At 45.8% G+C, this 15,969-nt stretch overlaps 1 protein-coding gene across 1 annotated transcript in view; it reads right to left on the bottom strand.

Annotated features, from left to right (window-relative positions):
* Positions 1 to 2,608: 2,608 nt before the first annotated feature.
* Positions 2,609 to 15,969, bottom strand: part of ELL (elongation factor for RNA polymerase II) — a 196,101-nt gene continuing 182,740 nt past the window's right edge. The window contains exon 12 of the mRNA XM_082263798.1: positions 2,609 to 3,200. Coding sequence (XP_082119924.1) covers positions 3,087 to 3,200 — 114 coding nt within the window. The 3' untranslated portion in view covers positions 2,609 to 3,086. The remainder of the gene's footprint in view (positions 3,201 to 15,969) is intronic.

The following is a 15,969-nucleotide window of genomic DNA, read 5'->3' on the forward strand; positions in this document are numbered from 1 at the left end:
AATAAAATCTTGAAGTCTTTCTGCTGATTGAAAAAAAAAAAAAAAAAAAAACTCACTGGCTCAGAAGATCTGCAAGAGCAGCACTGAGGTCTGTGCAGAGACACAGGCAGGTTAACCCAGCACCTAAAGATGAATTTCAGGCACATTTTTACATAGTTACATTGGTCCGGCTTGGACCTAGGTACATTTGTATTTAGCATGCCTGGCCGATGCCACTGGAAGATGGAAGTAATCGAAGCAGGCACCACTACTTCAGTGATGTTCACTTGCTTATGGGTTCCGTGCTGAGCAGCCAGATGCGCTGTGAACACAGGAACGCTTTGCTTTTTCTGAATTAGTGCAAAGCAGTGATGACATTACATTCTCCACCTAGTTTAATCACAGAACGCTTTAAATTTACTCAGAAGCATTCTCTGAATATCGCTCGTGTTGAGCGGCCGACCTCTGGTGTTCACAATGAATAAGGCTGGCCACGCAGCACGAGACCCAGAAGCAAGTAGAAAGTGTCTACTTCAGGTAACTTTCAGCTTCCAGGGCATACACATTATATATATATATATATATATATATATATATATATATATATATATATATATATATATATATATAATATACATACATAGTGGTGGGATTCAGCCGGTTTGCGCCGGTTCCATAGAACCGGTTACTAACTTTCTGCAAGTTCGCAGAATTGGCTGATCCCTCTGCGCGTCTAAGGACGTGCAGTACAATTGAATGAGACGTGACGACCGGGGAGAAGAGCAGTGCGCCCCGACCCGCCCATTCTGTGACAATAGCGAATAAGAATTCGCTATTGTCACAGGGATCCTCCTCCTGGCCAATCAGGGAGCGGGTCCTCCCGCTTCCTGATTGGCCGAAAGGCAAACCCCGTGCCATTGGACGATTAGGCGGGAGGACTGAGGACTCGGAGACGCGTGGAGTCGGGGACTGAAGAGAAGCCGTCAGTGAGGTAAGTGCATGGGTCTCGCGGGGGGGATCGCTGGCACTCTGCAATCATTGGGGGCAATGCTGTGGGCACTCTGCAATCATTGGGGGCAATGCTGTGGGCACTCTGCAATCATTGGGGGCAATGCTGTGGGCACTCTGCAATCATTGGGGGCAATGCTGTGGTCACTGTGCATTGAAAGGGGGCACGCTGGTCTCTCTGCATTGAAAGGGGCGCATGCTGGTCACTGTGCATTAAAAGGGGGGCACGCTGGTCATTCTGCTGGGAAAGTCGGAAATGGTAGTAAAATTTTTGAATCCCACCAGTGTGTGTGTGTGTGTGTGTGTGTGTGTGTGTGTGTGTGTATATATATATATATACACACACACACACACACACACACACACATACATATATACACATACACATATATATATATATATATATATATATATATATATATATATATATATATATATATATATATATATATATATAGATATATATATATATACATACATACACACATATACATACATACACATACATACATACATACACACATACACATAGCTCCAAGTTGGACCATTGCAACTATGTAAAAATATACCATGTCTTGAATTCAACATCCTAACATAGTAATCCTTTCCATGGAAACGGATGGAAAAAAGGGAAATCCTGATGGCGCTTAATTGTTCTACTATAGAAGCTCTACTATAATTCTCAGCCCACACGGTGTGTACTCATTAAAAATCTTTAAAGACTGAGTCCTGCCAGAGACTATACCAAGGATGTAGACTTGGAAAGCTCAAAAGGCACATTCCAGGCAAGCCTCATGATCTAATGGTCCAGATACGACAACCAAATCTAATAAGAGTTAATCAATCTAGATAGCTGCATAAAGGAGTCCGCTCAGCAGCTTGTAGATAAAGTCTTAATTTAAGAGAAAAAAAAAAAATCAAAAAAGGCCATCCATACCCCAGGACAGTAGGCTAAGCAAGCTGGGAGTATAAACAGTTTAGGTAGAACTGAATCATGTGTCCCTCAATGAAGAAATGTATTTACATAATTACAATATAAAAATGTGGTTCCATGAAGTTCACTAAAGGTTGTTCATACTCTAGGCAAGCTGCTAGTCTTCATCTTAGAAAGCTTCCAGATGAAGAGACAACATGCAGAATATACAACTTCACAAAACTGAATCTCCACACTTGGGCTGTAAAATTAAGTATAGTTTTACTCACTTTATTTCAAATCGCCTTACACGCTAATAACACTTTGGGTTAACAGTGAACGTCAACAGCTCAAAATATAAGCGACCAGGCATTGAGAGGGCTCATTTATATATATATATATATATATATATATATATATATATATATATATATATAAAAAAAAAAACGCCTTATTAAAGCACTTAGGTAGAAGACTTTGTAGGTGAACTGTTTAAGCACAATCGTCTTTGTTTCGGCTTTCTCCAAACTTTCAGACCTGAAGCATTTTTGTGATCCCCCTAGGACGCTCAGCTTAACACTGTTTCATACCATGTTCTATAATTCCTTTCACAATACTCAGAGCTTGGTCACACCATCATTTGCAGTTTGCCATTCAATCCAAATGGAGTAAATTGAAAATTGCAACAGGTATAAAACGTATCCCAACACAAATTAATGCAGCACATATAAAAAGGTGTGCATTTTTTTGAGCAAACCCTCCGTGACTCCATGTCCAAAACTCTAAACCACAAGATTCTGAAAATATTTGGCTGCATGGTTTGTTTTATTATTGGATTCCAGTAATAAGAAAAGAAAAAAAAACAATCCATTTTGGCATCATTTTGATTATACTTGTCCATCCAATATTAAAACAGGGACAAAAAAAAAAAACTGAAAAGGGAAAAAAAATTAAACTGATTTTGCAGGTAGTGAGCTTAAACCAAGTGCAGCTTCCACTACTTGGTTTATTGAGAACCATTCAGATAATTTCACAAGGTATGCTGTTTAGCAAGTTGCTTCTCTTCCACTGATGATAGCAAGCGTAACTGCAGAACGAAAAATTTGCACAACGAAAAAAAAAAGTAAGGGGCAAAGAACACAATTTTATGTACAGGTGCAAAGATACTGCTACCCGAACATGGGCACTAATGCCAGGACAGAACCTGTTGGTCATATTGTGCAATCAGTTTTTTAACGTGAGCCAGTTTATTGTGGAGATATTCACAGCGGTTCTTCTCTTCACTGTAATTCGGATTTGACTGTAAGGGGGAAAAAAGAAGAAGAAAAAAAAAAAGGATGAAAATCGTACTAGAAGTCACTGAGCCTAAGTCCCTCCCAGGTCAACTTTTACAGAAAATTAGAAATCTAAATTTCCAGTGTCCCCCCCCATTGGCTTGCATTACCTAATCACAATTTTCCAAATGATAAAAGTGGAAATGTAAACACTTCTAGACCTTTCAATGTAAACAAACATCCTGAACCAAAAAATTAATGCAGACCATCATGACTTGTGTAAGCCACTCTGTACTTATGTGGACTGTACGCTTCCATGTCAAAGTATTGAGTCCATTGCCATCCACCGAGGATATTGAGGAGTCAGAAATGGAAGTGAATTTTAAAGGGTTTGTTACCTCAGCATGAAATATTCCCGATATGGGCCTGCTGTACCATATACTTATATGGAAAAGTATCCTGTTCGATTTATGTTGCTATATTGTATGAAATCCCTGGTGTTCCAGTCAGACCCTTTGCAGGCTGGGAAATCAGCCTGCTCTCCTCCAATGATCAGACTTTTCCTGACATGCCCCCCTGCACAGCCATTAACTGGAGAGTTCAGTGTGCTGTTGCTTCTCCTTCTCTTTGCTCTTATGCAGCGGAGAAGAGAGTTTATGTGATCAATTACTTTTTGTAAGAACTTACCGTAAAATCCTTTTCTCTGAAGTTTGACAAACGCAGCTCCATCTTTAGACCAATGGGTTATGCTCCTATCAGGAATAGGCACTAGGCAGGAAAAAAATCTTAAACCACACCTATGGGGCTGTCCCTGCAGGCATAACCCCACACACTATCAGCAATCAGTTTAGTTGCAAGCAGTGTTTATTAGACAAAAAAACCCTTTCACTCAGAAGTAGAGGGGCGGGTGCGGCGTCTGTTGAACTTCAGAGAAAAGGATTTTATGACAAGTTCTTACAAAAATCCAGTTTTCTCTATCTTTCGACAGACGCAGCGCCATCATCTTTAGACCAATGGGATGTCTCAAAGCAGTATAATCATGAGGGGTGGGAAGACCACGCAAAAATACATAATTCCCCAAAGGCTAAACCTAGCCAACCAGGTAACATGGAGCTCAACCAGGAACAACTTGAGCTCACCTTGAAAAAACATACACCCTTAAAGAGAAACAAAAAAAAAAGGATTAAACAGCAGCCTGCAAATCCTTGCGGCCAAAAGGAAGCATCCGATGATGTCAACACATCTACTTTGTAGAATTTTGTGACCGTATGCACAGACGACCAAGTGGCCGCCTTGCAGCACGGACGCCTGATGGCGAAAGGTCCAAGAAGCACCCAGCGCTCTAGTAGAATGTGCCTTCACTGGGAAAGGAGGAACCTGACCCTTAAGTGATTAGGCCCAAATCACCGTCAGCCTGATCCATTTGGATATGATCGCAGCAGACGCAGCCAATCCTTTACGAGGTCCTTCGGTAAGGACAAAAAGAGCGTCTGACTTTCTAAAAGACTCAGTGGCCTCCAGGTAAACCCAGATCTCCTGCACCACATCCAAAAGAATGCAAGGCAATTTCCTTGGAATGCTTGGGCTTAGAAAAAAGGGAGAAGGCAGCACAATGTCTTCATTCAGATGAAAATCAGAAACCACCTTAAAAAGAAGAAAGAAGAAAAGACTGATTTGGTCGGAAGTACCACTTTATCTCTGTGGACCACCAAATAAGGCGAGCGGCAAGACAACGCCGCCAATTCAGATACTCTGCAGGCAGAAGTGATAGCCACCAAAAAGGCAACCTTCTGAGAAAATGAAAGCCGAGGAATCTCCCGAATGTTCTCAAAAGGAGGCTTTTGAATAACAGATATCGGATTTAGATCCCACGGAGGTAGCGGGGACCGTCTCAGATTGATTCCTTCAATAGTGTAGGAATCAGTGTCAGAAAGACCTCTATCTCTCAACACATGGCTTTCAACAGCCATGCCGTTAAAACCTGCGACTGTAAAGCAGGATGGAAGAATCGGGCCTTGGAGACTTCCTCTCAGGGAAGATCCGCTGTCTCAAGGAGCGTCGGCAACCAACCTTATTAGGTCTGCGTACCAAGACCGAAAAGGCCAGTCTGCAGCCACCTGAATGACCAGGATGCCTTCCACCTCTATCCTGCGTAGAAGCCTCGCAGGAGTTTCAACGGAGGGAAGGCATAAATCAGTCGGTACCGACCCCAAGGAGCCACCAGTGCGTCTGTGGCGTCGGCCAGAGGATCCCCAGACCTGGCCACAAACCGCTGAACCTTCTGGTTGAGGCGAGAAGCAAACCGATGGACCTCGGGTGTCCCCATCGAACACACAAGAGATGAAACACCTCCGGGTGTAGGGACCACTCCCCTTGATCCAACACCTGACAACTCAGGTAATCAGCCTTGCCAGTACTCCCCACCTGGAATGTGTACAGCAGAGAGCTGGACCAAACCTTTCCACCCAGGCCAGAATCTCGTCCACTTCCTTGGCTGCCAAGACACTCTTGTGCCCCCCTCCTGGTGATCGATGTAAGCCACAGCCTTGGCATTGTCCGATTGAATCCGAACTAGACAATCTTGCAGACGAGTCGTCCAATGGCTCAGGCAAAGCTCAATTGCTCTGAGCTCCAAAACATTTATCAGTACTTTGGACCACTGTCCAAGTACCCTGGGCACAGAGCTTCCCCAGAATCCCGTTCCAGCCCGACAGGCTGGCGTCAGTGGTTATAACCATCCAAAACAACGGGAGGAAGGACTTGCCCCGGCATAGTGCTGGAGACTGAATCCACCACAACAGAGCAGACTGTTTTGTGGCTCAACCGAATCAACAAGTCCTAGAACTTTGGATCCTTGTTCCATTTCACAAGAATCTCCCTTTGCAAAGGTCTGGTATGGGACTAAGCAAATGAAACCGCATCGAAGGTTGATACCATTAGACCCAAATCCTGCATGCAAGTCTGCAGTGAAGACAGATTGTTGTCCAACAGCAACCGAATAGCCCACTGCCTTTTTTTTTGCAGTTTGTCCAGGGAGAAGACAATCCTCACCAAAGCTGAATCCAGAGTCAGGCCCAGATAATCCAGTCTCAAGGAAGGTATCGGAGCAGATTTCTTGAAATTGATGTTTCAACCGAACTCCTGCAGGGTTTCTACAGTGATTGTCAGGTTGCCCATCAAGGCTGAATGGGAGTCCGCTCTCAACAGGAGATAGTCTAGGTACCCCAGTACTGCAATCCTCCATTGATGCACCAATGCCAACACAGGTGCGAGCATCTTGGTAAACACCCTGGGAGCGGAGGCTAGACCAAAGGTTAATGCCACAAATTGATAATGCTTGTCTGCTACTGCAAAGCGAAGAAACAGCTGGTGCCCAGCGTAAATAGGGATGTGAAGATATGCGTCCTTGATATCTATTGAGGCTAAAGAGTTTGCCTTGTGCAGTGACGCCACTACCGTACAATTGGATTCCATCTCAAACTTCTGTACCCATACAAAGCAATTCAGGGCCTTGAGATACAGGATTGGACGCACCTTGCCCTCTTTTCTGGGCATAGTGAACAGGTTAGAATAAAAACCTTGGAAACGTTCCTAAAAAGGGACCGGTACAACCACTCCTTGCGACAGCAAAATCGTGCACCGCCCCCCACAAGTCCCTTAACTGGTCCGGAGATTGGACGGGAAGAACCTGTCCGAAGGGCAAGATCAGAATTCGATCTTGTACCCTGATCGGATCAATTTGTGAACCCATTTGTCCTGAATCAAGGAGGTCCAGGGTTACGGAAAAAAACAAGACATCCCCCCCACCCCAGAAGTGGGTGGGGGGCACCCCTTCATGCAGACGAGGACTTGTCTGCTGATCCGGACTGGCCGGTCTTAGGTTTTCCCGACCATGGCTTCTTGGAACCCCCAGAAGGCCTGAAAGATTTACCTTTTTCTTGCGACCCGAAGGTACGGAAAAGACGTTTATGAGCAGTAAAAGAAGGCCCCCGCCTAGGTCGTGGTGCCTTGCCCTAACAGGATTGGGGAAGAAGAGTACTCTTACCCCTTGTGATACCTTTGATCAGCTCATTCAAAGAGGATCCAAACAGCCTCTCTCCTGTGAAGGGAAGATCAGTCAAGGTCTTTTTAGAGGCCTGGCCAGCAGACGAGCTTTTTAGCCACACCATGCGCCTAATGGCAATCCCCACTGCCGACGCCCTGGCCACTAACGGAGCTAAATCCAGGGACGTAGTACACATGAACACCGGGGCTTGAGCCAACTGGTCTATTAGTTCCAGTACTGCAAGGGGGAGCCGTTCAGCTTCCAAGTTCCTTCTGAGTAACTTCACCCATTCAGTAACCGTCTGCGTCTGTTCACGAAGGTAGTCTTTAAAATGGAACCCGCTATCACGTGTAGATGGCGGGACAGACTCCACCAGTCTATCCACGGAGTCCGCAAAAGTTGGAGACTCTTCCAAGTGTACCAGAGTTGCTTTATTTAATCTGGACACTGGGTGATCCACCTTCGGCGTGCCAGTCTACCTATTGGATACTGTCTCCGGAAAAGGGTAATTGAGAGCAAAACGCTTAGGCACCGCCAACATGTGCTTAATGCACCGCCATTGTTCATCCACAATATTATGAAACAATTCTGGACAAGGGAAAACATTGCCCGATTTACGGGAGCCAAAAGACACCTGCGTACCCGGCGCTGTAGAGTCATCAGCCAATTTTAAAGTTTCCCGCACTGAAACTAAAAGGGCTTCCACCAATCCCGCACGGCGGCTTAAGACAGGTCCTCTTCATTGTCAGAATGCCAAGACACGACCCCTCAGGGTGGGCTACGTCTGTGGTGGCCATATCTGCCTCGGAGTCAGAGGACCCTGCCGATGGAGGCGAGGGCCGAGGGCGTTTGCGGCTGGAACTGACAAAATCGACCTTGGTCATTCGGTTTTGCAAAACCGTTGTGAGATCAGGCTGGGACTGTGACCCAGAGGGTTCTGCAGTCACTCCCAGGGAGTCGGCAGGTGAAATTTTTATCCTGAGACTCCATGTTACGCTGATGTAAAATAAGAGCAGTGTCCCTATATGTGGAACTATAGAAAATGGCTGCCCATGCAACACAATGGGAATGATCCACAGCAAGATGGCGCCCCCACGGCACACCATGCGGTCTCCAGGACCCCCAAAAGGGGTCCTAGAACAGTAGGCATCGGAAGGTCCCTCAACAGGGACCCCATCAGGGCAAGCCGGCCCCCCAAGGCAGCGCTACAACGGCCCCAATATTACCGCCCCTCAAGGTAAAAACTGGCTAGGAGCAGTGGAATGCTGAGGGGTATACAGGACTAGTCCTCCGAGAGGCCAGGGGAACTGAGGGAGCCCATGGGTCTGACTATTCCAGGGAGGGGGCCCGCGTCCACCCCGAGACCGCCAGCGGGTTTGGGGGGACAATCTACTCACTATACCAGGATACCAGACGGGCGCCAATCTGAAACAGCTCACCTCCCACCCGGGATGGGAGTGCTGTCAGCCAGAGAGAAGCTGCGACTCATGGCGTTCCAGGTTGTCGCGTCCCAGAGAGACGTCCACTCGCAGGTTTGTCCCTTCTGACAGGGCATTGTCGTGGCGAGGCCTAGTTCTGGACTAGAACCTGCTCACGCTCGCTGGCCAGGCTGGGAGGCCTTAAGGATCTAGATTATCCAGTGCAAAACCACAGCCAGCTGTTGCTTCGCATTCCTCTGGTTCTTGGTACTTCAGGAAATAACTTGTGAAAATAAAAAATACAAACACTTAAATTTTCCTATTGAAAGCTAAGACCGAAATCCCAGCAGGGAGCTAGGTCCTATTCCAAAAACTAGGAAGAAACAAACGGATTGCTAAAGAGAGTGTGTGGGGTGCGGCCTGCAGGGACAGCCCCATAGGTGTGGTTAAGCTTTTTTCCTGCCTAGTGGCTAGGAGGAGCACAACCCATTGGTCTAAAGATAATGGAGCCGCGTCGGTCGATGAACGATAGAGCAAAAGGCATTTATGTTTTTTTTTTTTTTATCTATACACAAATGTTTTGCCTTGCATTTCAGTTCTAAACTGAATAGGTTGTTTTACAAAGTGATCATTTACAATCACTGAGTCTACAGTTTCCTTTAATGCTACAGGAAATTTGTGAATTTACAGCTACATTTCTCCCTGCTGGGTATGCAGAAGGGTTGGAGAAATAGACAGTTAAAAAATTTTTTTCCAGTTAACTGCTAAACCTTATAGTATGCCTTTTGCACATTGTAGATTTCACTAACAGGAAAAAAGGTAAATGCTTCAATGTCTCCAGCACTTCCAGTTCCTTGAATAAGTATTCATACCCCTCGAAATGCTCCACATTTTGTCATGTTACAACCAAAAACGCAAGTGTATATTATTGGGATTTTTATGAGATAAACACAAGCTGGCACAGAATTGTGAAGTGAAAGGAAAGTGAAAACCTGTTTTCAATTTTTTTTTTACAAATATTTGAAACGTGTGGCATGCATTTGTATTCAGCCCCCTTTACTCAGATCCCCCTAACTAAAGTCTAACTAAAGTGAAACCACTCGCCTTCAGAAGTCACCTAATTAGTAAATAGAGTCCACCTGTGTGTAATTTAATCCTAATATAAAGGCAGCTGTTCTGTCGAGCCATCAGAGGTTTGTTAGAGAACCTTAGCGAACAAACAGCATCATGAAGGCAAAGGTATAATACACCAGACAGGTCAGGAAAAATGTCGTGGGTAGGTAAAAGCAGGGTTAGGTCATCAAAAAACTTTGAACATCACATGTAGCACTGTTTAATCCATCATCCGAAAATGGAAAGAGTATGGCACAACTGCAAACGTACCACGACATGGCCATCCACATAAACTGACAGGCGGGGCAGGGAGAGCATTAACCAGAGAGAAGCAGCCAAGAATCCCATGGTAACTCTGGAGGAGCTGCAGAGATCCACAGCTCAGGTGGGAGAATCTGTCCACAGGACAACAACTATTAGTCATGCACTCCACATATCTGGCCTTTATGGAAGAGTGGCAAGAAGAAAGCCATTGTTAAAAGAAAGACATAAGAAGTCCAGTTTGCGAGAAGCCATGTGGGGACACAGCAAACATGTGGAAGAGGGTCAGAGGAGGACAAAATATAACATTTTGGTCTAAAAGCAAAACGCTATGTGTGGTGAAGAAAACAACACTAAACATCACCCTGAACGCCATCCCCACCGTGAAACATGGTGGTAGCAGCATCATCATATTAGTTGGCATCCAGCACCTATATCTCGGATGATTTGATACATCAGTCTCATCACCTGGGAGCATCGCATATGCCTCGGCCTGTATGCCAATGTAAATGAACCTCCTTGTTATCTAAGTAATTGTGGTAATTATGATCGAATACATGACGTCTAAGTGTCATAAGTTGGAGGGGCCACGGCCCAAAACCCCATACTTGACACATACTGATATTCAAAATAACAAAATCGCATGATGACAAAGTGTAAACTGTGATATTTATTAGAATAACCCTGAAATTTCTTGTTACTCTTCTAGTTGGTCACTGTTAGGCTCTATCCCTTGTACCCCTGAGGAAGCGGTACACACCGCGAAACATGTCAGGTAGTGGAGTTTGGATTCATTAGAGGGCCACACACTGGCTATGGTCACCCAAGCCGGCAGTGACCTTTGACGAGTCCATCCACCTAAGGATTTGACCTTATGCTGACACTGTAATGTTTGCTACTATGGTATATTTTATACATTGTCTGGTACCATGTTTGTCTGATTATTTTTGTGTATCCCATTGTCGGGAAATGTTTGTATATAATAAAGATACACTTTTTAGAGAAATTGTAGATCACACATTTTCTTCGTGATATATTGGTTGTTAAAACGGTACCCTTAAAATCCCAACCTATGCCCCAACATTCGATACCCCCTGTATGTTGTGGGGATGCTTTTCTTCAGCAGGGACAGGGAAGCTGGTCAGAATTGATGGGATGGTGGATGGAGCCAAATACAGGGCAATATTAGAAGAAAACCTGTTAAGAGTCTGCAAAAGTCTTGAGACTGGGACAGAGGTTCACCTTCGGGCAAAACAACTACCCTAAACATACAGCCAGAGCTACAATGGAATGCTTTAGATCAAAGCATAGTCATGTGTTAGAATGGCCCAGTCAAAGTCCAGACCTAAATACAATTGAGAATCTGTGACAAGACTTGAAAATTGCGGTTTAGACGCTCTCCATCAAATCTGACAGAGCTTGAGCTATTTTGCAAAGAAGAATGGGCAAATATGTCACTCTAGATATGAAAAGCTGGTGGAGACATACCCAAAAAGACAAAATTTGAAGTGAAAGGTGGTTCTACAAAAATGGGATTTTCGTACTTACCGTAAAATTTCTCTGAGTTTGACGGACACAGTGCTCCATCAATCATAACTAGTGGGTTATATTGCCTCCTCAGGAGTAGGACTAGGCAGAACAAAAAAAAAAAAAAAAAAAAACACCTGGCTACACCCATGGGCTGTCCTCAGCTGGTACATATCCCCCCTCCTCTCTGCTCTAGGTAATCAGTTTAGCAGCAAGCAGTATTCACAGTATGGGTGCTGTGTACGTCGATAAACTCAACTTCTGAGTAGACTGCACCGTGGCAGGGAAAGGTGGAACCTGACCTTTAATGGAATAAGCCTGAGTCACCGTTTGTCTGATCCATCTGTAGATAGTAGCCGAAGAAGTGGCCAGCCCTTTTCTTGGTCCGTCCGTAACCACAGAAAGAGTGACCGCCGAAAGGACTCCCCAGCTGCCATATAAACCCGAATCGCACAAACCACATCCGAGGTATGCAAAACAAATTCCTTTGGATGAGCCTGGCTTGGGACAAAAAGGCAATACATTCCTCATTCAAATGGAAGTCACAGACAACTTTGGGCAGGAATGATGGACAGGGATGAACAACCACTTATCCCTATGGACCACTAAATCAGGACTGCAACAGGATAATGCTGCCAATTCCACTACCCTGCAGGCCGAGGTAATAGCAACCAAGAATGTCACCTTCTGGGATAACGTAGGCAAGGGAATCTCCAGAATATTCTCAAATGGAGGTCAAACCCCCTGAATGAAGGTACCAACTAAAAACTACGTGGCTAGGAGTCGCTGAAAGTAGATTGCCAAGGCAGACACCTGGCCCTTGATGGTACTCAAGGTCAACTTCGGATCAATGCCCCACTAGTTATGATTTATGGAGCGCTGTGTTAGTCGATGAACGAAATAAATATTGGACTCCATTTACGAATTAGGTGACTTTTTAAAGCAATTGGCTCCACTAGATTTTAGTTAGAAGATTTACAGTAAAGGGGGCTGAAAACAAATGCACACCACACTTTTCACATATTTGTAAAAACTGGATTTTTGCAAGATCGTACCGTAAAATCCTTTTCTTGTGAGTCAATTGAGAGACGCAGCTTTCATACTTCTTAGCCATTGTGTTATGCTTCCTGCTGCAGGAGTAGTACTAGGCAGGAAAAAAGCAATTCACCACACTCATGGGGCTGTCCCTATACGCATAACCCTACACCCCCTGCTCCAGCAAAACAGTTTTGTTGCAAGCAGTGAAAGAAGACAAAACCATCCCCATATCAGAGGGGCGGGTGCTGCGTCTGTCAACGGACTTAAAAAAAAAGGATTTTATGGTAAGAGCTTACAAAAATCTAGTTCTCTATCGTCAGACAGACGCAGCTCTCATACTTAGCCATTGGGACATCCCAAAGCAGTGTAGGCATGAGGAGTGGGGAGAAGGCAACCAGATAGTAAATGTAAACTCCAAATGCTAAAAACTTAGCCAACTAGGTAACAAGAAGCTCAACCAGGAACAACAGGAGCTCTTCCATGAAAGAAAAAACCCCTAAAGAGAAATAAACGATTCTCTTGTATAACAGCAGCCTGCAAAACCTTATGTCCAAAGGAAGCACCAGAAGATGCCAACAAAGCTACCTTGTAGAATTTTGTAAAGGTGTGCACAGACAACTAAGTCGCTGCTTTACAAACTTGCACTACGGAGGCCTGATGGCGAAAAGCCCAAGAGGCACTCAGCGCTTTAGTAGAATGCGCCTTCACAGGGAAAGGAGAAACCTGACCCTTCAGTGAATAAGCCTGAACAACCGTCTGCCTGATTCCCCTTGAAATGGTTGCAGCAGACGCAGCCAAACCTCTGAGGTCCTTCAGTAAGAACAAAGAGTTTGATTTTCTAAAAGACTCAGTTATCGCCAGATAAACCCGGAACCACATCCAGAGAATGCAAGGCAATTTCCTTTGGATGCTGAGGCTTAGGACATAGAGAAGGCAACAAAATGTCTCCATTGAGTTGAAAATCCGACATGACCTTAGAAGAAAAAAAAGACGGATTAGGTCGGAGTACCTCTTTATCTCTGTGGACCACCAAATAAGGCGAACGACAGGACAGAGACACTCTGCAAGTAAATGCCACCAGATAGGCAACCTTCTTGGATAAAGAAAGAGAAATCTCCCTAATGTTCTCAAAAGGAGGCTTTTGAAGAACGGAAAAACACAGATTAAGATCCCACAGAGGCAACAGGGATCTCTGCAGGGGAGCCAGATGATGCAACCCCTGAATAAAAGGTGCAAATCAGGGCATTGGCAGCCAATGGACGTTGGAAGTAAATGGCCAAGACCGACACTTGGTCCTTGATAGTGCCCAAAGCCAACTGCTGCTCAACCCCTTTTTGTAAAAAGGCCAAAACCCTAGCTATAGAGAACAAGCGAGGGTTCAGCTACAGCGATTCACATCAGGAAATGTACGATTTCCACGTACGATGATAGATCTTCCTGGCCTTCAAAAGTGTAGGAATCACACAGAGTCAGAAAGACCTCAACACCTCGCTTTCAACATCCATGCCGTTAAAACCAGCGACCGTAAAGCAGGATAGAAGATCAGTCCCTGGGACAGTGGATCCTCCCGCAGAGGAAGTCTCAACGGAGGATCAATGACCATTTTTACTAGGTCTGTGTACCAAGACAGAACAGGCCAGTCTGGGGCCTCAAGAATGACCGGAATTCCTTCCACCACCACCACCCTGCGAAGAAACCGTAGCAGGAGCTTGAGCGGAGGGAAAACATAAATCAGCCGATACTGGCTCCAAGGAGCCACCAGAGCGTCTGTGGTGTCGGCCAAAGGATCCCAAGACTTGGCCACAAACCTCTGGACTTGTCTGTTGAAGTGAGATGCAAATAGATCCACCCCGGAGTCCCCCACTGGGCACACAGGAGAAGAAACGCCTCCAGGAGAAAGGGACTATTCCAGCACCTGACAACTCATGTAATCTGCTAGCCTATTCTCCACACCCAGAATGTGGAATGCGTAAATAGCCGGAACATTGTCTTCTGCCCATACGAGAATCTTGGCCACCAGGACACTCTTAGTGCCCCCTTGATTGATGCAAGCCACAGCCGTGGCATTATCCGATTGTATCCGAACCACAGAACTGTGTAGCCGACTCGTCGAGTGGAACAGGCAAAGCTTGAGCGCTCTGAGCTCCAGAATACTGATTGGCAAGGAAGACTCCTCTGTCGATTAAGTCCCACAGAGCTTCCCCAGCACTCCACCCCAGCCTGACAGGTTGGCGTCCGTGGTGACCACCATCCAGAACAGCGACAGGAAGGACTTGCCCTGACACGAGGCTGGCGACTGGATCCACCAGGATAGTGTCGACCTCGTGAGAAGGCTCAAACATATCTTCTGGTCCAATGACCGAGGATCCCTGTTCCATTTTTGCAAGAATCCTTTTGCAGAGGCCTCGAATGAGACTGAGCAAACGGAACCGCCTCGAAGGTCTATACCATCAGACCCGGGGCTCTCATGCAAGTCCATAGGGAAGACCGATCGGTTTCCAACAGCAACCTGATCGCCCCTTGCAACCTGAAGTTTTTCCAACAGAGGAAAGTCTACAGTCAGCCCCAGATAAGTCACGGAGGGCATCAGAGCAGATTTTTTTGAAATTGATCATCCACCTGAATGCCTGAAGGGTCTGAACTGTAATTGAGAGGTCGACCCAACAGATCCGAGTGAGAGTCTGCTCATAACAGGAGATCGACCAGATATCCCAAGATCGCAATCCCTCTCTGAATGTAACAAGGCCAACGCCGGGTCCAGGACCTTGGTAAAAACTCTGGGAGCGGAGGCGAGACCAAAGGGTAACGCCACAAAATGAAAATGCTCCTCCGCCACCGTAAGGCGGAGGAATCGCTGCTGTCCCTCGAAGATGGGGCCAGAAACCCCTGTTTCAAAGATGCCACCACCGACCGAATCGACTCCATTCAAAACTTCTGCACCCACACAAAGCGATTCAGAGCCTTGACATCCAGGATTGGACACACCTTGCCCTCTTTTCTGGGCACCGTGAACAGGTTTGAATAGAAACCTTGAAAGCGTTACTGCGGAGGAACCGGCACAATCATTCCTTTAGCAAGGAGATCCTGCACAGCCTCCCGGAGATCCTTCAAACGATGCGGAGACAGGCCAAGATTTGACTGAAAGAACCTGTGTCCCGGCCGGGACCGAAATTCGATCTTGTACCCAGAACGAATCAGTTTGTGAACCCATTTGTCTAGAACAAAGGAAATCCAGGGTTCCTGTAAGAAGCGCAGACGTCCCCCTCCACCCCACCCCAGAAACGGGTGAGGTCACTCCTTCATGCTGAAGAGGACTTGTCCTCATAACCGGACCGACTGGTCTTGGGCTTGCCCCAGAGCTTCTTTGTCCCTCCAGAAGCTCTGAACGGTTTA

The sequence above is a fragment of the Pelophylax lessonae genome, assembly GCF_965119305.1.
Source record: "Pelophylax lessonae genome assembly, chromosome: 1".
Taxonomy (NCBI): domain Eukaryota; kingdom Metazoa; phylum Chordata; class Amphibia; order Anura; family Ranidae; genus Pelophylax; species Pelophylax lessonae.